The sequence below is a fragment of the Cyanistes caeruleus genome, chromosome 8 (assembly GCF_971803275.1).
Source record: "Cyanistes caeruleus chromosome 8, bCyaCae1.hap1.1, whole genome shotgun sequence".
NCBI classification, from domain to species: domain Eukaryota; kingdom Metazoa; phylum Chordata; class Aves; order Passeriformes; family Paridae; genus Cyanistes; species Cyanistes caeruleus.
In genome coordinates, this window is record NC_141708.1 from 10314693 (window position 1) to 10339755 (window position 25063).

At 41.1% G+C, this 25063-nt stretch overlaps 1 protein-coding gene across 11 annotated transcripts in view; it reads left to right on the top strand.

Annotated features, from left to right (window-relative positions):
• Positions 1-25063, top strand: part of LOC111931297 (uncharacterized) — a 197953-nt gene that overhangs the window by 25649 nt on the left and 147241 nt on the right. For 2 of the 11 annotated variants that reach the window (XR_015289658.1, XR_015289652.1), the window contains 3 exons: positions 6924-7022; positions 8892-9061; positions 13290-15086. Coding sequence is in view for 1 of the 11 variants with exons in the window: in XM_086899062.1 (XP_086755188.1) it covers positions 8892-9061; positions 13290-13305 (186 nt within the window). In the remaining 10 variants the exon portion in view is untranslated. Of the gene's footprint in view, positions 1-6022; positions 6102-6923; positions 7023-8887; positions 9062-11857; positions 12024-12095; positions 12180-13289; positions 15087-15968 lie in introns of those variants that run through there. The other 9 variants (XR_015289654.1, XR_015289655.1, XR_015289651.1 and 6 more) reach the window with 9 other exon arrangements.

Genomic DNA, 25063 nt, shown 5'->3' on the forward strand with positions numbered 1-25063 from the left:
ACTCTTCTCACTCTAACCACACAAGATGTTTAAGATGTTTCTCATGCCCTAAGATTGATACTTTCCAAGTAAGATGGTGGGGTCACTCCATTGTCCATCCTGACCAGACTCATTCCAACAGTCACCCTACCTGTTTTTTTGTACCAAATGCTCCTTATGGTTATTCTGTTTTCTTCTTCCCATGACTAATTAGGGGCATTATGACTGTTCTCCCTGATTTCAGTATCAGCTGTCTTCCTGAGAATCAGGGCAAAAGCCAGTCCTAGCCAGGAAGCTGTCCCGATACCTTGTACATTCTTTGTGCCAGGTCTCAACTCCTGTAGATGTTTTGTGTGGACTCAGCCTCACTGCAGAGGACATCTTCCTCCAGGATCTCCCAGCCCCTCAGGAACACACTTGCACCAGGAAAGGCATCTGCAACCCATGGAGCTGTGGCCCATTTTGTCTTGATATTCCAGCCAGCAAATAACCTCATGTCCCAGAGAAATGTATTGCAACTTGGATGAAAACCTATGAAATGATGTCACCTTAAACGATTTCAATACTAAATCTGTGTCATCCTCCTCTGTTTATCCTTTGAGATTTGACTTCTTCTTATATAACAGATAGGGTTTTTTGATATATGGCCTTCAGATTAACTCAAAGGCAAAATAAATAATCTTTAGGCCAGAGAGAAAATAAGCATCTGCTTCATTGCAGCAAATGCATTCAGCAAGCTCAATAGAAATATCCCATGGAGATGTTTGAAATGACAGGGAAATCAGCTCAGCAAATCAATATGTTTGGTTAAAAAAAAAGGTGCAGTCACATCTTGTTGAGAATAATGGAAATTGATTGTCAGTTATCTATTAGTGATAATTTCTGTTTGATGACTTGCCATATGTTATCAAGCTCGAAATCAGAAGGGAGCGGATTAAATGAATAGGTTCTGTCATGAAAAAGCACAAGGCACCAGCAACACAGCAGAGGATGCCTAGCATGCACAGCATCTTTCTAAGAGAAATTAGTTCTTTAATCTACCCTTATTTTAAATATTCAGGGTCTGTGTAGACTGGCAGATTTACAGATTAGGGACTCGAAGGGACCCTTTCACTCAAATATTTTACTTGCTGCCTTTCAGTGACAGGCAATCAGTGAAATGTCTATAGACCTTTCAAATCATCTTTAAGATTCAATAGGACTTTACATCTACTGAGGCAAACCCATTAAAGGAGACTTTGTGATACAGTCCAGAGCTCTGCCTAAGTGCTGCAAACTACAGTGAGCTCAGTTCTATTTGTGGGAATGTCACTTGGGGAGGAGGGTCATCTGTAAAGCAGTTCCTCCTGCCAATTATAATTACAGTGAGCTGAAGAACCAGGGCCTGAAACTCAGCGTAAGAAGTTATGAACCTCCAGTCAAGTAAAATACTGACATTCTGTTGAAGCCCCATTAATCCAATGTACCAATCTGGGCATGGAGCATGAATTCAGTAGTGTGAAAGCTGCCTTATTTCATCTTCAGGAACTACCTCTGATAGTGTTAAAATTTTGCTTCATTCTTCAGAAAAAATACTGTCATGATTTCACAAAAGATGCTGTGCAATGCTTGTGAGCAAACATTAAACTTAAGGGAGCTCATTTCAGTGAGGGCTGACAGAAGATTTTAATATTGTTCAGGAAAATGTAAGTACCTAAATTATCCAGCTACCTGAATTACTCAGGCACCTGATGTCTTCTTATGGTAGGAAGAAGAGGAGATTGAAGATATATCTCTTAACTGAGTCTTTCCCTCTGATCATCCAAACTGTGGTTTTATAACAATGCTGTTTGTATGACAACTAGACCTTTGTTGTGTAGAGGACCTTGTGAACACAAAGAGTAAAGCACTAGTTCCCTGCCATGTAGGATTATGTGAAGGTCTCTTCATTTATCACACAGTGCTTCACTTTTCTAGACTCTTAAATTTTCATCTTTGGCTTTCTGTGATTATTCTTGTAGAATCACTAATTTCTTGTGAATTATTGAGATTTAGCCCTGAATGGTTTCAGATTAAAATTTAAACCTGACAGCCATAGGGTATTAGAGAAAGCTCTCCCTTCCTCCTTAGTTTCCAGTCCCCCTCTGATAAGTCTGGCAGGGTTCTCTTCACCACTTCTGTGCTGACTCACCCAGCTGGACAGAAGCAGAAGCTCTAATGTGTAGGTTTGAGTTTTACCTCTGAGACAAAAAAAAATAAATAAAAAAAAGAGCAGTACTTTCCATTTTTATTTCCATTTTTATTTGAAAACACAAGCCAAAAAGAAAATGCTTCCATAATTTATTAAAAAAAAATAAAATAGCAGGACCAGTCAAATGTTATATGCTATATTTCCAAATTTAATAAAATAATTGTTAACTAAAACTACAGTATCTGTAATGACTATTGATTTACAAGCTATTTGTCCCTGGTGGGAGGAGGAAAGGGCCTGACAGGTTCCACAGAACAAGATGCTATGTAGGAAAAATTAAGATGATGTGGGTGCTTTTCCTTCTTGCATTATTTGGGGCCTGATGCTGCAGTACAGTTTGGATATCCAAGGTGATTCTCCCTGTCTGTGGCTGAAAGGCAGTGATTAGCACAGTGTAGAAGAAAAATAGCCTCACTTAATCAGCATTAAACCTTTTTGGAGATAACAATTTGCTAATTTTTTCAAAATAATTGAATTATATGTCAGCAAGGGCAGAGGAGTTTTTAATCACTTAACACCAAATAGCTAATGACCAATAAATGCATGCCTAATGCTGCCTTCTGCCTTGGAGAATCTCTGAAAAACTGCTTATTCACTGCTGAAGGAAAGGTGTTATTTTAGCTCAAGGAAGATGTCACATTTTCAGTATAAATGGCTGTGAATAAATGTGGGGCCAGAATTAGAGCCAAGCCAGTATCCAGCAGAGCAATTTGCTTCTGGAAAAGCTTTCTGAGCAACACAAAGCATCCTTCCCAGTAGCCTGTTCCAAGAAACCCGTTATGCACCAGTAGGAATGCAGAGACACCTGTGTGGAGGTAGGCAACAAACCAGCTGTAATTGTGTTTGTGAAACAGTCATCTCTATGCATGAAGTGCTTTGTGGTTCCTGCAGGAGTTCTCACAGATAGCCACGCTAGTGGAGACTGAAGCTTTCAGGATTTAAATAGTTTTGGGTCAACTGCTTCCCACTCCTGTTCATTTGCAGGCTGGAGTTGCCAGCAGAAGGATTAGAAAATCCCTTATGAGATTACTCTCCTGAGACTGGCAATCCAATTTTGCATACTATAGAAACCTAGATAAGACTCCAGGCTTCTGGATGCTTTAGCTGCATAAACCGTTTGACATTTATCAGGCTCTCACCTTCTCAAGGTACTAAACACGTGAGAGAAAACCGATAGAATAAAACTTGTGGTGTTTGATACTCTTCTGATCTATTCCCAGTAGTTTAAAGACTTAGAAACTGAGGGGAGAGAAAATACCTCAGTGAAATGAAGAAAAAAAAAGCTTGTTTATGGCTAGTTACTGGGCAATTCTGGCTAAACACATCAGCTGACCTGCAGGACCAAAGAGCTGTAATATCTACACTGTGTGTAGTATCTTCACTGTATCTCATGTTACAGTTTGTTACTGGTGAGTGTGCTGTCAGCTCAGCTCTCCTGAAGGTAGGTGCAGTGGATGTAAACCCAGGATGGGAGTGAACTCAGCACACTGCACCACTGTGGGAGGTGAGGGGGCTGCCACTGAGAGAACTGAAGTCCTGGAAGAAACTCAGATCTCAAAAACCCCAGAAACAACTGATTTATTGCCCTAGATTCAGAAGGGACTTTCAGAAAAAATAATCAAGTTTGCACTTTGAGACACCTGTGCTAACAGGAAGAAAAATAGTCTGATGGCAGCTTTTTGGGCAGCTGGATTATTTGCTCCTCTGGGCTCACATCTGCACCTGCAAACCATCAGCAATCTCCCAGCCTTTCCTTTGTCTCTCTGCATATCCCCAGATGAAGCCATGGTCCCATCCAGGCCCCTTGGGAGTGAAGGATATCCTGCTCATGAACTCTTCCATTTGTACAGGATGCTGGCTCCAAAAGCCAAGTGCTTCCTTTACCTCTTAATGCTGCATTTAGAAGTAAAAGATTTTTAATTGCTCTCATGCTTTCTCTGGGCTTTTTATATTTGCCTTTACAAAACAGAGGGGGCTGTGTATGGAGCATGCTGCTGTGTTCACAGCTTCAGCACAGGCACTGGAAAGGCAGCTCTGTGGAAAACCCTTGGAACACACAGCCTGTCAGACCTGACCTGGTGAGAAACAGCACTCGGTGCCCCTGCTGCGGGTATTTGGGGATAATCCAGGTGTTACATGGAGTAAGATTTTGTTGTGCCTCAAGTTTTGCTACTGTTTCATTTAATAAAACCCAAATCTTTTCCTACTGGCTAAACAGTAAATTCTGTATTGATAGCAACAGACCACAGGCTGAGCTGTATGCCTTGCTTTGCATAGAGGCCCTGTTTATGCGGCCTATAAAGAATAAAACAGAAAGCAGATCTCATCTCAGTAATCAAATTGACTGAGTCTGCAGTAATAGACACTAAAGCTGGACCTCACAATCAGTCCTGTGCAAAATACCATTGCTGGATGGGAACTCTCCTGAATTCTGGGAGAAAATGGAGCCAGCCAGGACCTAAGGGTGTCAAGTAAGAGTGGACCAGGCCATCAGAGCCCCAACATCCTGCACTGCACCTGCCCACTGCATCCCTGACTCCCATGCCACCAGCAGTTCTGTGGTAGTGCTACACAAGAAATAGAACCAAATTTCATATTTTAAATTCCACACAGGATGAGTGTCTGACAGAAGGATGTCATAATAGATATCTTAACGTTGTATTAAAAGCAGGGTAATTCATCTCCCTATGAAGACTTAAAGGGTTAGCATTCAATCTCTTCCTTTAATCCTCTAGATATTTTCAATGTAAGGTACTGGATTTGGAGGGAATTTGTTTTGGGGATCAAAACAGTTAGGCAGAAATGATGTCAGTAATGTTTTGTCAGTACCTTAATCAGAGAAAATATTTTTCCACAGCATAAAAGGTCTCGGTACTGTGCCACTAGAAAGTTTAATTACTAGATGACTTTAAAACATGGTAATTTAGTCCCAATTAGTGTTATAATAATTTATTTATAAAATTCCGCTATGAGTAGTTACGTTCCACAATCCATTTATTCTTGTAAGATGTGTGCCCCATTAGAGAGTGAAGTAGAAGGTCATTAACCTGCATTTCTAGTTCAGATTATGTTATTAGATTGAATTTAGTTTCTTCACTGGTGGGTGTTGACATTTTAGAGTGCTTTCAGGAGAATTTATCTATTGTCATTCTGTTCTTTCCAGCCATTCAGAAACATTGTGGATCTAAAATAGTGCTGGCCTGATGAAGACAGATTTCTTGATTAAATTTTGGCTGTGGCTTGTCTTTGTGCTTCTGATTTTTTTTCATGTTTGTTCTGTGAAAGTGAGTTTGTGGCACCACTGATGCAAAATATTAGAAAAAATATGAGTCGTATCCCATCAAAATCAGCAGCTATAACTTAAAATGATGAGTTTTAAGTGCAATCAATTCTGGCTCTTTTGTTCTTGAAGATTCCCTTCAAGGCAACTGTTCTTCCACAGCAGGTTTTTTTTGTGGGTTTCTTCTCTCCACATCTGCCTCTTATCCATCCCTTGAATAAGCAGATGGAGAGGGCTGTCCCATGACCCCAAGAATGAATTGTGACCCAAGCACAAGCTTGGGCAAGTGAGACCTGGAAAGGGAAAAACTCCAGATTTACAAGTGCCACTACAAACAAATAATCAATGATACCAAGTGAGGTTGTACCTCCCTTGGTGCTGTCAAACCTTTGGACCTTGCATGAGCTGCCAAAGACTTTCACAATGGTAGAGAGGCACTACAAGGGACAGGATGGTGCAAAATTGTGTCCCCTCTCTTGCCTTCACTGTTGGGTTGGGTATGAACTCAGAATAGGATGCAGCATTCCTGATCCACAGCAAAACTGCCATGTCTCCTCTGTTGTCCACAGTCCCTCAGGGCCTTGTTTTTGGTGGCCTTGCTTCAAAGAACAGGTGATGTGAAAATGGGAAGTCCACTTTGGATAAAAACAAAATAAAGAAAGGGACAGTGGAGGGGAAGGCTTTAAATTCGTGGTGCTCCATTTGGGCTTGTTGAATAAACATGCATTATTCAATTCACAAACAAAACACAGGAAAAGCATCCAGACAAAGGAGAAGACCCTACTGTTGAGAGTTTGCATTATCTCATTTCTTCCCATTGCTTTTCTCTGGCAGAACTTGCAGAGGCCTGTCTGCTCACAGTGAAGATTTTTTCCCCAGCTACAAATCCTACCTAAGCTTTCAAACTCTTCCTTTCCCAAGAAAACCTTTTGGTCAGCCATTTCAATTCCTTTTTAATGAATGGTCTTCTCTCAAATTGTCTCTGCTGCAGGAGCAATTCTGGGAAAACAGATGACTCTGCACACTCTTAAAAATCCCAGCCTCTCAAATGGCATGTGCAGATACCATACAATGATGCTAAAAGGGGTTTTGCAAATTGCTGAAAGGCAAAAACAGCAGCCACCTGGTTTACAAGGAAAGCCTTGTCTCTGAGAAGATTAAAAGGAAGATATTCCTGTCTTGGTCAGAAAATTATTTTTTCATAGTTGTTTGTTGTTGTTGTTGTTATTTTGGGTTTTTTTAAACAGCTTTCAGTCTTACACCTCATGGCCCCCTTCCCTCCCCTGACCCCCACCAAAAACAAAAAGAAAAATCATGATATGGTTGTGGAGGGAAAGCAATAGTCTCACCATCTATACCTGCTTTTAATGATTCTCATGCCTTTTACTGTAAAGACAACATCATTTCTTGTTTTATTTCTTTTACTGCTCATAGATTTCCCTCCAGTATCCTGAGCACCAGGAAAGCAGCAGGGACCAAACAGGAACTTTTTAAAGAGTGTAATGGCTCCTCCCTTGCTCAGAGAAGTGCAGAGTGAGTGTTCATGGGGATTTTGTGGTGTGGTGCAGTACTCCCCATCCCACCACACTCTTCTGTTTGTCTTGGGTCTGATATCTTTTTCAGGCTTAAAGCTCCCTGAAGCAGTGTTCTTCTGCCTGACTGATGTTGATTACTTCAAAATACCTTGTATCAGGAGCTCAGGCTAGGAAAAAAAAGTGTTCAGCTCAGGAGAGGCATCTTGCAATCCCTTAGATTGTTTTTAAGAAAGATGCTGGGAAACCCATTTCTCACTTTGCTTGATTTTGCTACCTGCCCAAAGGCTGAGAGGGGTGTGAAAGTGTCTCTGAGCCCCAGACACCCATTTGACTATTTGTATTTAACTGGGAAGTCAGTTCAGCACTTCAGGACTTGGAAATGCAACTTCTCAACTCAGTTTTATCAGAAGCTCTGCTGGCAAGGATATTGTGGTGACTTGACCAGAAGATCTGATGGAAAGAATATTGTGGAAATTTGACCCTGGCTGGATGTATTCCAGTTCTCCTTTTGTATAATTAACAATTCCAGCTTTGCTTGTGAACTAAAAGTAACAATGAAACACATGGGTGAAGTGAATAAATCTCAGGTAATCAACTGGACAGCACTCCACAGGGAGGCAGGAAAGAGAGGATTTCAAAGTAGTCTTATAGTTTCTATATAATAAAAGCATAAATAAACCATGACATTTTATACTCATGCATTCATTAGAGATACAGGAAATAGCATAATTTTCACTGTTAACTACAGCTTTCTTGTCTGTTTGGGACAGTGCAAATTATTTTTTAACTCTTGACAGCAGAAGCACTATCTAACTTGTCCAAATCTTGTTCTGTGTTTCCTGCTATCTGTTTGATCAATAACTGCTCTGATGGAAGTGGATTACACGGGCCCAGCCACACTGTAGGTGTTACAGCCACCACTATGTTCCACTGCCTTGCTGTTTGGATGCATTTATGGGCTCAACAGGCTGGCTGTGGATCATTTTATCTCTTGATCCCTTACCACATTATAAACAGCTTCTTCTCTGTGTCAGGATAATAAGAAAAAATAAATGCTTGAGGGTTTGCAAAGGAATCCATGCCCCAGTTGTGTTGTAGGGACTGTAGATGCTCATTAGCACTGCCTGCTGTGGCCTGTACATTCAGACATGTGGAATCAGGCTGTCTTTTCTTCATAATGTAGCCTGGCTAGATCCAACCTCAAACTGTACACCTAAAATTCATGGGGTTATCCAAATGCCACTAAATACCTCTGCAGGATTCCAATAGCTTGTCATCTTTTCAGACACACTAATCTGATAGTGAGTGAATAATGTGGGTTATCATTGAATGGAAAAGAGTGGAACAGCATTAACCCGTCAGTTTAAGCCATGGGGGAAACTCTGAAAACTCCTTTGGAGAAATCTGTCATATTGGCCTGTGGTGAGTGCCAGGTGAAGGCAGTACTGAAATGATGGAAAATGTGTTAAAGATGGAGAAAAGTGTGAGGTTTATTTTAGCAGTGGGGAAATCCATGGAAAGAATATTTCCAGGATGTGATAAATACTCCTAGTTCAGTTCATCATTAATTCATCATTGTCTTGAGGCAAATTCCTGCTCAGAAAGTCTTGAAACTGAAGATTGCCAGAAGCTGGAAAAGGTTCTCAGGAAATTAAACCTTTTAACTTATTTGATGCACCAGTTCCCTAAATGTCTGCTACTGGCCAACATCCAAGGCAGGTTACTGGGCTGGGATACAACCCTTGATTTTCTGTTAGGGGCCTGGTGCCCCCTGGACACACATCCAGCACATGAGGAAGGGTTTATAATGTAATTGGGTTCCCTGGATCCTGACACTGCAATTAACACTTCTGGCTGACTGAGGCAGGTGAAGAGGAGATTCACACAGTCACCCACAGCTTCCCTGACAAAAATCAGGCCAGCAGCTCCAAGCTCTGTCAAGTGTTCTGCTGGTGCCATAGACGCCTTCGCAGCAGGCAAAGCTCTCCGGCTGGCAGCACTCTGCAAGAGACACACAGAGCTTCAATGTGTCCAGGTGTAAGTATAGAAATAAAATGATTTAATTCCTCTTCTTCCCTTTACACATTTCTGTTTCAACTCAGCATTGTCTCTGCTCAATAGCAAGACAGCATTTTTGCAGATTTTAAAACACTAATCATAGGCAATTATTTCTAAAAAGATTTGCTTGCAGCAGGCAGACTTCTCTCTTAACTTGAAAGCCTTGCTTTTCTATTCTTCCTTCTGTTAAAAATTATAATAATTTTCTGCCTTGTGTTCTCTACCAGCTGAAATACCTCATCTGACATAGTTTGAATCTAACTAAACTTCAATTGGATTTTTTTTTTTAGAAAAAGAATCTATAGCAATAAAAGCTTTGCCAGCAAACACAGTAAAGCAAGCAGCTGAAGATGTTTATGTATATATCTTAAAATATAATTTTGGCCTTTACAAGTCAGCAGTCTTTATTTTTGAAGGTGGTCTTATAAAATGAAATTAATTTTCCACTCTTAGAATTTCAGAAGAAACCAGAGAATGCAGATTTCATGGCACAGACAAAAAGGACAAATTTATGTTGCTTTCCCACAGCTGTTTATGATTAGATAAAATCCCCAAGAATCCTGAAACCCATTTAAATCAATAGTTTCTTTCCAAATTTTTTTACATTAAATATTTCAAAATTTTGGTAAAGAACTTATTTATTTTCCTATTTTTCCTTAAATTATCAACACTGAAATTCTATATTGGCTCAGGATGAATGGTTTAATTATGCCTTAAGTACAATGATTCTACAGCTTTCAAAATTGTTCATTGATTTAAAATTCAATTCTTGGTCCATTTCTAAACAGTGTCAAAGTCCACTGCCCACCCAACCATTGTTTTTATATGAGTCCTGACTCTAGTTTCTCTGTGTTTCACCTACTGCCTGTTCATCACTTTCTTAGAGCTGTTATTACTTTCCTTTCTAGGTATTACTTACCTTTCTAGGTATTTTTCATAATATATCATGATTTTTTAGATCATAATCTTTTGGAAGCTGTAGAATCATTTTTAGAGGATCACAGCATCCAGCCATGACATATCCTATGGCATACATGAGGTGATGGGATCAGGATGCATTCTTTTCTGCAGTTTGGTGACCAGGGATGCATTTAGTTTTGTGGTGATTAAAGCAGACATTACCTGGGTGCAAATTGGGGTCAAAACATACATTTTTGGATCCAGACTTAGAAATCTTATCAGCTCCTCAGATCTTGCCTGCTTCTTAGCTGTAACAAACCTAACAATTATTTTAGAAATGTGTGAGTCTCTTGCTGTATCATCTCTGTTGGGTGAGTGTATGGATCGTTGCAGTTTAAAGTGTTTTTTGTTACTATTTAAATTGTACCATTTTCCATCAGATAGGCATATTTTAGTTGTGCAGTGCCATTAGAGATGCCCTTGGGTACTTTGCCTAACCCCTAGTTGGTCTGGATATCGTGTAGGCATGTGTAACTTCCCAGCCTTTCCACATATCTTGGATATCCTGGGGAGAGGATAATGGAGTATCTGGGAGGGCAGTCCTGGAATGCCAGGGCATATTTGAGGATTTCTGGCAAAGCAGCCAATACTACATCTTGATTTCCTTTTTCTGTGCTGAAAATACAGGACTGATGGACTCTAGGCCATGACCCCTGCCACTGGCCCTGAAGGGCTCCAGAATCCCCCAGGGAAAGGCAGACCTGATGTTCCACACTCCAGAATCACAGCCCACAGTCTAAATTACCCCATTCATAATGCATAAGTTTTCCTCACATGTTCCAGATCTAAAGAAAGGATTTGGTTTAGACTGAAATAGCTGGCAGGTATCCTCCACAAATTGTTTCTTGGGCGTCCCCTTACAAGAAGCTTTGCCAAAAAGGGGGAATTGCTGCCTTTTACCAGGCTGGCTCTTCAATGCTCACTTTTTCTGTCAGAGTGCCAAGAGCATGCGCTGCTCTGAAACACTAAATGAAGGATAGTACTGTGGCTTCTCTTTACAGGGAAGTTCAACAGAAATGATGCACATATGTACCCCTTTTTAGCTCTTTTTATATTCTTTCATTAACAGCACATTTCACTTTCTGAGTGTGGAATAACGTCCCATCTTATGCATGTATTAAATTGCAGCTTCTACTTTTAACATGATTGCTCTCAATGCAAACCAGATTCATAATGAGAACTGCTTGGGTTTTATTATTTGTTTTGTTGTTGTTGTTGTTGTGGTGTCTTTTTTGGTCTTTTAGGTTTTTTGGGTTTTTCCCCAATATACTTCCAGTGAAACAATTACTGCTGTCACGAACTGAAAATTCATCTGTAGAATCTGCTTCTGGGGATGCTTTTGGGGGAACTCTTTCTCTCAATGTTCTCAACTTTCCAATGAAGATAAATAACCACATCTTGCAGCTATAGTTTTGACTGAGTGACAGGTTAAAAGAAGTTCCCTGTCAGCATTCATAGCAGAAGAAGGAATTGTTCCAACAATTCTTAGCAAAGCCAACAAGGTCTTTTCATACAAAACTATTTTGCTGTCCTACTGCTAAACTGCAGCTCACACTGAGGCCCTGGAGGTTGGTTTCTTATCACAAGAGAAAAGGAGTAACCTAAAGCCAGGGCTTCATACATGAAGTGTCAACTTCCCTTGTTTCATCTGGATTAATTTTTAAGTCAAAAATGCAAATTGAATCCAAAAAGCTGGCAGTTGTAATCTTCTAGAGATCTCAGGTCCTCGGTTTCTGTGTCTGAGGAACCACCTTTACACCATGTACAAAACTGTACTTAGAGAAAGGAAGAGCAAATGTTTACTTATCTCAACAGCCACTATCCAAAATCTGTGCATCAAGGAACACGCTGAAACTGCAAGCTCTTCTGTGCAGACTACTGAGATGAAAAGCAAAGGTGACCTGCTGAGTGTTCAGCTGTTTCTGGGGTGAGCTGTGTCTCAGCTGCTGCCTGAGAAGGACTCAAAATGCTTCAGAATCAGGTGAGAAGTTCTGTCCCCATTTCAGAGCCATGCAGGCCAGATAGGAATTAAGAGCTTCTCATACTCTTCCAGCAGCTGTTAGTAGAAGGTTTGTGCAGATTGGACCCTTCTGACGGTAGCTGTGACACAACATTCAAAGGCAGCACAGGCACAATGGTGAGAGCTGGCCCCACAGAACACAGAGGTTTTGAGAGGGAGGGTTGACCCAAACCAACCTCACTTTTCCTTACCCTCTCCCAGGTTTGGCTGGTGGTGAATTGTCCCTCCCCCAACTGCCCTGAATTGCTCACAAATGGCCATGTCCTGTGACACTCCTGTTACTGAGCACCACAGGAAATAGAGGAGAATGACGAGTTGTTGTGCGACTGGTTATAGAGAATGGTGAAGTTCTGCATGAATAAGAACAAGCAGAACTAGGGCTTGAATGCGGGTTTTCGTGTTTGTTTCTCTAAACAATTCTGATTAATGCTGCTTCTGTAAGTATCAGCAGCTTACATCAAAGGGGAACTGCTCAACAAAATGTTTGTCCTGCAACTTTCACTGTTCAGGCTTGATTTTTTCCTTGAAGACATGAGATTGCAAGGGGAGAAAAATGACAACAGAAAGTGTGGTTTGTGTGTGATACAAGCAAGATCAACAAAAAAACATGCTGAGACACTTCTGGATTTGGTGGTTCTAATAACACTGATAAAATGTCTGCTGGTGGCTGCTCATGCTAAAGAAAACACAGAATGTAGCCAGAATAGAAGATGGCATTGGTGATTGCAGGAGAAAGAGACTTCAGACTTTTTCTTGCTCTATGAACTCCAATCTGGTTTAGCTACAAAACGTTTTTTCAAGTGTTGTCTGCTACTTCAGGGGTGATGGGGATCAAATACTTGCTCTGCTAGAACTGCCCTGCTTTACAAGGGAAGTTCAGCACCTAAGAAGAAGGCAGCTTGGAAATGCAGCAGTAGCAAGAAATGAGGTCATTGAAATAATTTCTTTGGGGATCCAGAAGACATTTAGACACAGCACTGCTCCTAGACTATCACCTGTAAGAGACTCTTAGGAAGGAAACTAAATTGGTGAGCAGTTGTGTATGTGAGGGAGAAGGATGAAGTGATGGGGAGAGGCAGTGGCTTCTACAGTGCAGTTACAGAGATAAGGGACTTGGAAATTGGATTCCAGGTCCTTGTAAAAGTGGTCAGAAAGTGGAGATGGAACAACCTAGGGCTGAATGCTTCCAGGGATCCAAGTTTCTTAACTTCACTGCTTTACCCCCAGGGAGAAGTGCAACTGAGAACCAAAGAAGTCCCAGAGAAGGCTTGACCACCAGTCAACCAGAGAGGGGACAGCAAGAGGGAGCATAAGTAGAGAGAACCAAGACAGGTCCATGGAGGCAGAAGATCTGCACTAATTCCTTTCTTTGGAGTTTTGAGAGTTTCCCAGGCTAGTTATTTGCCTACTGTGGTAATGTCCCATGTTTGTTCTCAGTTCTGGGAGGAGTGATGCCATCCTTCAGAGTGAAGATGCCAGTCAATGCTGAGAGATGATAATTACAGTTATGATTAGCTTTGAATTTCTCGTTGAATGCTCTAGCTAATGAAAATCTAGAGCAGAGCCTTTTCCCTCTAAGGTAGAAGATCTTTTTCCCCCTGAAATTTGTAGGCATTTAAGTGCATGGGAGATACTGCTTACAAATGAATCACTGACACCCTTTTTACCTCCATAGATGCAGGCATGCCCATCCTTGCATCCATTCATAGTCTCCAAAAATAGTCAGAAATGTATTCAGTTTAAGAACACAGTTAAAAAAAACAAACAAGCAAACAGGGAGACAGATAAACTAAACACTGCTACTCTTGCAGAATGATAGAATGATTGCATGGTGAATTTCCAAATTAATTACCTGCTCTCTCTCTCCTGATGTGCATCAGCCATGGTGCTAAGAAAAGCTTGTATTCATTCCAGCAGGCATGAAGATAAGAGGTTGGAATTGCCAACAAAGCTTATTTTGGCATTAATCTGAGTTCTATTGTTCATCCCAGGATGAGGCTGCTCAGATTTTACCAGACAAAGTGAAAGCAAGCACCAAGACCTGAAGCAGTATGGATCCAGACTGAAGTCCTGTTCCCCATTTCTTGCTTCTGTTCTCAATTTTTTTTCTGTGCATAAAGTCAGGGTAGGAAGGACAGTGTCCAGCTACTTCCATGCTGCTTCATGCTGAGAAGACATATGGTGGGTTAAACTAGAGAAGATTCTCTTGGCAGAGGTAATAGGCCTAAGGCACCTGTTTCTCAAAGAATGTGAATCACTAGGTTTTAGAAATCATCTGGTCCAAATCTGTACTACTTGTAGCAATAAGTACTACAAGTATTACTTGAGCTTACACGCAAGACCCTATGAGACTAAACAGGAAGAAATAGGATGGGAGAATTTTCTACTTAAGGTTTGTATCATTATTTGAAGATTTTACTCAACCTGCATACCCAAGCCCTCCTCTTTGAAGAACAAAAGGTCTACATTATTTTTACCAGACACAGAAACTTGCAGAAGCCAATGCTCATCCATGCAACTGAGGAGGACAACTCAGGTCAATCAATCCATTATGATGGGATTCAAGAAAGCACACAACCCCTATTTCATCCGAGGCTGCAACAGTTCCTGACATCTTAGAAACAAACTTTAGACATTATATAAAAGGCAAAAAGTCACAGACTGATGTTCAGGCTTCTCCAGCATTTTTCCTTTGAATTGTCAGTATTAAGTTTCTTTCATACATGTTTGTCTCTGATCTGAGGAAGTTTTATCAAAGGTTGTGAAAGGTGGATGTTGTCCACAAACTTTGTGTTGGTAGCTGGATGTTCCTCATGTCTGTTAGCAACAGGAATTGTAGAAATGTTATTTGCAATATAGAAAACAAGGGAACTTACTGACTGAAATAGACTGAGATATCCCTAAATACACTTGGTATAAAGGGTATTTTTGATTTTGACATCTATAACTGAAGAATACTTGCTGTTATAAATGGCAATGTCTCAAAACACAACTTATGAACTAATAAAATTCCAAATTTCCCAAGCACTTGGATGTTCATTCAATTAAGTTATCTATAAAAATTAAAATAATATAGAATATATCTTTATTCTTCAGGTAGCTCTTGGGGAAGTTCTAGGGTGGAGCAAACTGATGTTATGCATAATGTTTGCTTTTTCTGAAAGGTTATATAAACAGATTTTTTTTTTTTTTTTAAATCACCAAAGTCACCTGGAAATATTTAGGCTCCAGGCTTCTTTCTGAACACAACTTTATTGGTTTTTGTGTAGTGTGAAACAGTAGAGCAAAATTCTCATGTTATCTGTCTCCAACAGATTTACAATATTGCAAGATTAATTATATTAGCTGCATTTCACGACTCAGTGCATTTGTATTACCATTTCAAAAGCACAATCATTTATCAACAGCAAACGTCGGGGAATTTACTTTCCATGCCCTGGCATTGCAAACTTCAAAGTATGAGAGCTTACCTATGAGATGTACGTGAATGCGTGCTCCCTTTCCCAAAGCAGCTTCAATGGTTTCAACCTCCTTCATGGGCTGGACACTGTTTTCCTAATTTGGGTATGATTGATTGGGTCAGATTCTGATGCCCCTTTTCCACTCAGCTTTTGACAGTGTAAATTTAAAGTAATTATAATAAATTGATATAAAATAAAAAATGAATAATGACTGGCTGGATATGATCTCCGGCTTGTGAAGGTTGGTGTGTGTCACTTCATCTGCCCCCCTCCCACTACAAGATTGCTTTCTGTGGTCTGTTCTCTACATCTTAGCTCTAACCAGTTCCCAAATAATCCTTTCTGAAATTAGCATCACCTAAACGTCAGCCTGTTTGAAATATATTACCTGCACTTCAACATGTTGTACATTTCTCTTTCAAATTCAGACATTTTCTTCTTTCAGACTTGATCCTTTTCTGCACTCTGGACATACCAGCATTAGTTTTCAAGGTGCCAGAAGCAGCTACACAGATACTGCTCTGATTTTACAGTATGCTGCTGCTGAGCTCTGGACTGTCACTGCTACAGATGGTCGGTAATTTAAAGCTACCTCAGGTATGTCCATATTACAAGGATTCTTACTGTGGCTGCAGCTAACCATGCCCTGAATTTTGTCCAGTTTTCTCCTTAGCTGCTCCCACTTATAAGCCTTTAAACATTTCCAGTCCTTTCTTCAGGGCAGGTGCTGTGTGACCTCTGGGAACACGAGCTGGTAGGAGGCTGACAAATTGCACGTTGTGTTTCTGTGTGACTGGGTCTGGCAGGGTTTGTTATGTCAATGGCAGTGCTGTGTAAATAGCAACCTGGCTCTTGAGCACCTGTGTGGGAATAAGAAACCTCAAAATGGAGATCTGCTGTGGGAGGTGCCTGAAACCCCAATTCACTTCCCCGGTTCCTCTGATCTCTTTGAGTCCTGTGGGAGTTAAAGCTGCCCTGTGGCTCTTTTTAGAAAGTTATGATTTCCTTTCGGTTGTCACCTCCTTTTCTGGAGAAGGAATTATTCGAAGAGCAGACAGACATACACTGCCTACCTTCGAATACAAGCACATGGATTGCCCATCTGCCCACCAAGCAGTCGCATGCTCGGCAATTTAAATAAAAGCCACCTGGTACTGGATAAACTGACAATCCTATTCAACTGATAGCGAGCGTAAAAAGTACTGCCTTCCCTTCTATTTTCTACTACATTACAGTTTGCAACTTCCCATAATTCTGAACAATTCAACAGCAACAAAAAGGAAGATCTGAAGCTGAAGTGGGCTGAATGCTTAAAAAACCACATAAATTAGTTCATGTTCATTTTGACAAAGAAGGTGGTTTGGGACTGCAGCGACTCATTTCTGTTGATGAAATTGGCTCACAAGGACCTCAGGCGTGTCATTTTACCTTGTAGTGCATCAGATTTCAAAGTAAATAATCACAATTTCATAGCACTTAACTCCTGGGGATAATGATACTAATTTAATGGTAAATCATTTTGAAACCCTGGGGAGGCACATGTAACTCTATAAATATATATTGAAGAGGAAAGCTCAGGCCTGATGTCCTTTAATAGGCATGACATGACAACTTCAATTTTACTTCAGTTTACATAGATGTTGACTATGTTATGAATACACTTGTCCATATGTAATTTTCCCACACAAAGATTAAGAGAAATGTATTTTGCTTATGAATGTAATCTTTGTGTCCCTGGGACAAAAAATATAAGAGCTTTATAGCTGTGAATGGTGCTACATTTCTCACTCAGACTCACCTCAGAACACAAATGTTTACCTGTAACAACTCGTGAGGTTGTGGTGGTCAAGAAAGGTCCTGACCTGCCCATTGGTGCACTCTGTTTCTTATGGAGAAATTCAGTTCAGATTCTATGAAAAGCAGCAAGCTGCTGGTAAATGTTATCATATGTAAGGTCCAAGGAACTAGAGATATGAGATTCCAGCTGTTCACCACCCTTGTTATTGCAGGAAAAGCCCCTTAGATAACAAACTTGAAGAGTAAAGAATCCAAAAAACAAGGGTATATAAGGTTAACAACTTGTTCTGTTCAGTAAGTCACTCCTTGGATAGTTCAACTTCATATAAAGGAGGCATTTGAAAGTCCATTGAAATGTTTTCTGTCTTAGTCTTCTCTTTTTATTAACCTTCCCCTTTTTTTATTTTTTTTTTATCTATGATGTGTGAGTGCCAACATAAGGGAGCACTATAAATCACAGAAAGAAATAAATAGTCCCATTTAATCTTGCAGGAGGATATTAAACTTTCACGACCCCTAACTTCCTATTATTCCTTCACAGACCCATTGAATACTTCAATAGCTTAATGCTGTGCAGGACTAAAATGGGGACTTATAGAAGATGAGGCTTAGAAAAGCAGACCAAGATGTCTATTTTCTATGTGTCCACTTTCAGTCACTCTCCCATCTGACTTTTACCAAGTCTTTCTAACAGTAATGAAAAATTGTGTCACAGTTCAAGTGTGATGTGTTTCACTTCTGAGATCACCTGATAAAAAAATGTATGTGCCATTTTAATTAAAAGGACCTTTGTGCCCATCAGTTGAGCTTGGAGGCAGCACACAGGAGCCTGTGCCATATGTTGGGCAAAGGCAATCACAGAAGACTTCAAATTTACCTGCCACTCTTCCCTCTTACAGACCTTTCCAGCTCTGTTTTCATACAACATTTCCTTTTGGGCAGAGGTGAAAACCAAAGTCAGCCTCTGTGCTTTCAAAAAGCTCAAAACACTTATTTTTTGGGCAGTGTAAAAGCAGGAGGGAGCACCCTAGGCTTCCTGTTGTCCCCAAGGTCACTTGGAAGAGCGTGCTACCTCCTTCAGGCTTCCTTTTAAGGCGTCAGGCTGGGGATGTTGGGAAAATAGTGAATGAAATCCTTTCTACCTTCCTTTTCTCCTTTTCTTCCCCCCCAAAACTGTGATCAGCTCAAAACTGAAAGTACAAGAGTTGTTATTGCTGCATTTTGTAAAAGCAGAACATCTTCATAAACTGTACCTGAATTTGGACACATGACTGTACCTTGCATCCATGAAGCTTTGCTGAACCAAGTCAGGATTTAGAAAAAAACCCCAGATTATTTTCCACTGTCTTTATTCTCTTGCAGGACCCATTACTGTGAGTGATTAATAAACTGTTGTTTATTAACAACAGTTAATAAAAGGGTTCTCTGATGTCCTTGCTGTTCTCTTTAGATAACATCCCGGAGAACGAAACAAGCAATTAGCCAGCTAATGTGCTGTGTGTCAGTACTTCAGATGGATGGTTGATTATGCTCTTCTTTGCCCTGAATCACACTGGATCCATTTCACTTATCAAGGGAGCAGAATTGCTCCCAGGAACAGCATCCTCATTCATTATTTATATACAGAGCAAGCTCTTATATTACAGGATCTGTCTAGATCCACTGTGGGTTGTGGTACCATCTCCTTGCTGGGAGGACATAACAGTTTGATAGACAGGGCAGTGGTTCTGGCAGCCCCAGGAGCAGTGAGAACTTCAAACACCAGGAGGAGAGAGGCTTTTGTCCCCTCATCAATGCAGAAGTTCCCGCTGAGTGGGAAAAAGACATTTAACAGGCTACCCAGTTTGCATAGGGATCATAGATTGTCTGTAGTTGGACATACAGAGTTGACATCCTTGGAGGCTCAGAGGCATGCAGGAGGTGCATTAGGTACAGGATTAAAATTCTCTTTATCTTGTAACTGGAGGCTGGAAGAAGAGGGAAAAGCTTTGGAGGGGAAGGGAGATGAGAGGAGGTAACCAGTGAAGCTCTAAAATGACTGGCACCTTCCTGGAGCCCCCAGCCTTCTCCAGAATGCCTGGCAATTCAGCTAACACAATGCCTTCATTTCATGCTCTGGGCCTGTCCCCATTAGAGCATTCCCCAAATGGTGTTGGAGACAGCCACAAAGGGCAGCATTATGTCTGGGAAGTAACTGGTGTGTAGTTGGGTCCTGCTGAAAGAGAAAGACAAGCGAAAGCAATTCCCAGGGACAATGCCAGGCCTTGTGTCTCTGGGAACTTCCCAGTCCATTAGCATCTGTGGAGGACAATGGCCTTGTGTGGTGGAGCGGAGGAGAACGTGGCCTTGCTGGTGGCCCTGTCCATCACTGGCTGAGGGCACTGCTCTGACAGGACGGAGCCTGAGCAGGCTGATTCACGGACAAACAGCCCCAGTGTCCCGCTGGCAAGGACAGACCACGGCAGGGCTTGGCAGCGCTGGGCTCATCCGGGACATCCAGCACCTTTCTGACCTCTGGCTGTGCAGAGGTCAGTCCTTTCTGCTGGCAGGAAAATGAGGAAAGGCTTGTCCAAGGGAATCACGAATGATGGGAGTCCACTCTGCAGCCTCAATCCTGGATACGCTCATCTTCAGTCAGGACAGGCAGAGCAGAGGTATCATCTTCATGGGCAGCTCCTGGGGAGGGCCAATAGGCACCTGTCCCCTGCACAACTTTATACACAGCCTCCAACAGACCAGAGTGAAAATAAGGGTTTTTTTTGAAAAGTGCCAACCTCTGATGAACAATAGTGGCATATGCTTTGAAAGCATTGATATTTTTCCTCCATTTGTGACAGTTTTAGCAAATTTGCTCATTCTGAAAGGCACTGAAAAGCTTGGTTATGCTTTTAACAAAATAAATGTTTGCTTCATTTTATGAGACACTGGAGTTTTGCTTCCCTCTTGAAGCAAATTTAATGCACTTTAAAATCATTCATAGATTCCTCAAAATTCCACATAACAATACAATGCAAAGTTTGTTTTTTTCATCATGAACCAGTTCCTCTGATCCAGAAATTTGTTTCCCCCTTTCAAATTGCCAATTTATTTTGTGAAGTCACCACTGCCACTGCACAGGACCAAAAGCTTTCAGCTTCTCTTGGGAGAGAACTTTCTTTTGTGGAACTCATGTTCTGTGGCCTTTTCTAAGCAGAACCCATGAAATACACTTTGATGTTGAAGTGGTTTTTGTGGAGCAATACAAAATCCTTGTCAAAAATATGGAACAGACCTGAAACATCAAGTTTTCAAGGAGAATTGTCTTTAATTCTCCTTTGCAAGCAGTTGAAAATGGGATGGACTTTTATTTTATCAGGAAAATCTGCTTTTGAGAGATAAGTGGATTTGTGAACCCGAATGGGCTTTACCATTTAGAGGAAGTGAAAAGAAGTGTACTTTGTTAAGAAAACATGAAGTCATGCTTACATTGCATCAGTAGGGGATCCACTGAGTGTTTGACACTAAGGAGGTGGAATTCACACTAGTCCTGGCTCAGGTTCTGTGCAGGGAGAGCCCATTTGGGATTGGGGTACAGTAAGTGCATCTTCCAGTTTTGCTTTCAGTAGAATAAGTCCAGAGAAGCACAAAAAATAGGTTCAGTTTGCCTTCATTCATCAGTTCTGATCTGACCAAGTGCACAAGTTTAGCTGTGCCTGATCTTAAAACACATCCATGCCCATATGCACACTGTCTTGGATTCTAAGGTGTTTCGTGGGGAAATAGAAATATTTTATTCTTGGAGCCAGAGGGAGAAAAACCATCTAGTTTCACCATCAACATGTTTTCTTAACTTTAAATAAGGTTAAGAAAGGGAGTAATTCAACCGTGGCAACTCTAATTGGCTACAAGTATAATCCAATAACCTAATTTCACCCATATTGTTAGTTGAGTTAATTGGACCTGCACAGCCACCAGCTAAATATATTGGTATATGCAAATGGTAAAACTAATTTCCTTCATAAACCTTTCTTCTGCCAAAGTAGGAATTAGGTAGAAGGGGTGGGGGGAAGGAAGGCTGTGCTGATGTTGTTACTTCAAAAGATCAATTCTCTTCCAATTATTTGCTCTCTTTAGATAGGCAGGACAGAAAACATCATTAATTCCCTTAAATAGAGAGGGGGAAGGGAAGTAATTTCATTTCCACTTGAAGAGACTGCAGAGAAGAAGTGATTGAGCCTTTAGCTTCTCAAATCCAAATGGAGCTTCACAGTCCTTGGGTCAGGCAGCCCCATTTTCTTTGCAATGTTTGGAATGAAGGAGCCTGCACCAAAACGAGTTCCTGGGTATCGCAAGGACTTGCATTTCCTGGAGGAGGAAGGGCAAGCTGATCTTCACCCTAACATTGATTTCAGCAGGGTCTTTTGCAGTAGAGGCTTTGTAATTTGCATCGTGCTGTCTATCAGCCAGATCCATTTCCACTGCTAGCTTAAGAGCCTTCCAAAACATCTGGAGATGATGAGGAGGACTGACAGTCAGCTGTGTGTCCGAGTGTCCACATGTAGAGTAATGAGTCACCTGATCTGGCTGTGAAGATGTCCCTGTTCATTACCAGGGGTTGGACTAGATGACCTTTAAAGGTCCCTTCCAGCCCAAACCATTCTAGGATTCTATGATAATTTCTTTATTGCCATCAAAATAGGGGACAGTGTTAGAAAGTGAAGGACTGATGTGAAGCCCAGTTACTCCAGCAAGCAAGGACCTGATGGCAGCAAGGTTTAGTAACTCCAGTGCAAAGCTGGCATTGTGGAGGTGAGGATCAGCATCTGCATTCATAAATTTTGGCTTAAAAACATTGGATTAAATCTTCAGGATTCCCTGTTATTATTCAGCTGATGCTTTGCATTTTCTTTCTGCTGCTTTTCAGGATTCATCATTGTGTCTTTGCAGCACATCAGGTCCAATTTTTTCTCTTGCAGATTGGAAGAGTTGCGGGTGGATCACCTCTGATGCTTCTGTACTTGCCTCATGCCTCCCCCCACAAAGTTGTCTGCAGCCATGAGTGTGATAGCAGCAGCAGCTTGTATTAATCTCAGTTTCCATCTCTCATAGGCAGTCCCAAATGAGAGGATGTGCACATCCTTGGGTGTCTTTCAACTGACTTTGGAGCAGGCCTGCTGTGAATTGGGACTTGCACTGTGTGGGGGAAGGAAGAGATGCTGCTTGTGATTACTATTTGAACTTGATAAGGGGATGAGAAGGAAAAGGAAAAAGGAGTTTTGAGGCAGTTAATGCTTTCCACAGTTACACTTGAATTTCAGCCCCTGCTAATATTCCCAGGGAAATCACAAGTCACACACATACACATACACAGAGGTTTAATTTCAGCAGTAAATGAAGTCATAATGCAAACAGAAAGCTAACAGCAGGGAAGGCTATGCTTGGCCAGGTCTTCTCGTACTACAAGTAATACATATGCACCAGTGCAAAAAACTGGCCCCAGAGAGCAGTTAAGTCTTTCTAGCAGAAACACACACTGAGAAGGCAACCGTTACTTTTAACTACAGCTTCCTACAATAGAAAGTGCTGTGGGTTTTTTCAGTATCAGAAAGGGAAGGGATGAGGGAGGGTGAAGACCTGCAGAAATCAGGTTGCAAACCTTCCTGCTTTTAGGGAGCAGAGGCACCAGGGCAAGAAGACATTTACAATGATAATGTTAGATTTACCTAGTCTAAATTTTGCACGTGTTCATACCTGAATGTTGGAAATAGGGAAATTACTGCAGAGTGTCAATCAGAGGGCTGGGTGGGGAAAGTCACAGCTGTGGAGGTTATAGCATCACCTGTGCCTATGAAAGCTGATGTTGAGCTGACACATGGGAGCTACCATCTGAAGGAAAGTGTTTATGGATTGTCAGGGTCTAACATGAGCTGGGCCACATCTTGCACTGGAGAAGCCAACAAGGTTCCTGTGCTGCATACCACAAGGTTAGGCTTGCTTTTGTTTTGTGAGCTTGAGAATTGTGTGATCCAGGCGTGACCTACATGAGAACAATGTGTAACTGGAAATATGAGGAGTAGGCAGAGTGTGAGTGGGGCATAACCTGTTCCCTGTGGAGCAGCAGAGCTGCCCTGAGGTTTACTCAGCTGTGGCCTGTGTGCTGCAGGGCTGCCAGTGTGCCCCAGCCAGGGGGAGCAGAGCATGGCACAGCCACTGCTTCCTTTAGCACATGGCCCAGTGTCTCGCAGAAGCTGATGCTGGGTTGGGCTGTGGATCTGAAAGCTGAGCCTGTTCTTTCTGAGCAATCCAGGCTGTGCCACAGTGTCAGACGTGGTGGTGCTGGTGGCAGGATCTGAGAATCCCTGAGCATGTATCCTGTGAGTTAAGCGAGGTATTGTGCAGGGTTGGGCTGGAGCAGAGTTAATTTTCTTCACTGTGGCTGGTATGGGGATGTGTTTTGGATTTGTGCTGAACACAGAGTTGATAATATAGAGATCTTTTTGTTATTGCTGAGTGGTGTTTACACAGACCCAAAGTCTTTTTTACTTTCTGTATTGGCATGCAACTGACACGTCTTTAAAAATAGGAATAAATTATGAAAATAAAGAAGATATGAAGTCAGGGTGTATGAAAAATTTTGAATTTTATGAAAGAGTTTACTTTTCCCCCCCAAGAACCTAACACTTGAAATGCATCATACCAGTATGGGAAACATAAAAAAAAATTTCCAGTGACAAATCATTATCCATTAACAACAATTACACATCAGTAAAGGTTTAAAATTTTCTTTTTCTTTCTTTCAACTTTTCTTAATCCAGTAGGAGAGCAAGCTTCCTTGTTGCAGTCTTAAGCAAACACTGTAAATATTTGGAGACCCAAATGAATAGATTAGCAGTGATGCCATCATTAACAGCAGTGACAAGAAAGTGTCAGGGTTGCAATTTTTATGTTTTTTAATTGGTCCTACATTTCTATTGTCAAAACATTTACCCAAGGGTGTGATTAATAATAATAGGTGACAGTTCCAATTATCCTCCAACTTATTAGAAAATATCAGCACTCAGATATAATCTTTAAAAGCACAGCTTAAGCTGCTTTTACAAGTTTACCGTGACAAGAATAAATACAGAGATAAAAATTTGAATTAAAACTCCTGCTTATTTTAAGCAGGGTTTGTTTGTTTTTTTTTTCTTTAAGCATCATGGAACCAAAATGTTTATGTATACACCAATACTTATCTGCAGATCACCAAACATTTTGCCTGCAGTTTTACTGAGTCCTTTAAATCAGTCCCTGATATGGCCGTGACATTGAAAAGCAAAGTCATCTGATGCTGTGGTAGTCATATGCAGCCCATCAGAGTTTTTGAAGAATAAAAATAAAACTGCACAACCCCTAAATAAAATTAAGTGAAAACATGAGCTATCTTACACATCTGACTCAGAGGCTTTCCTTTGCAACCAAATAAAAGCAAACTTTGTGTCTCCATATGTTTAATTTCCTTCCATCTTTTCTCACATGGTGTGTAGTGGTGCATTTATCCTTTTCCTGTTTGTTGTTTACAATCAGTTTATGGTCCACCTTTTCTGCTCCAAAGTAAAACCAGCTGTTCATGGCCCCAGGAAGTGGTGAGTTTAGTGGCTGTGGGACTGGCTTAAGAAAGGATTTAGGAGAATTTTTGCCTCATCACCTTATAGCACTGTGCAATGCAGGACATGTAGTGCAGCTACCAGTGGCCACAAGACACTTTCCAGAGCCAATTCCTGA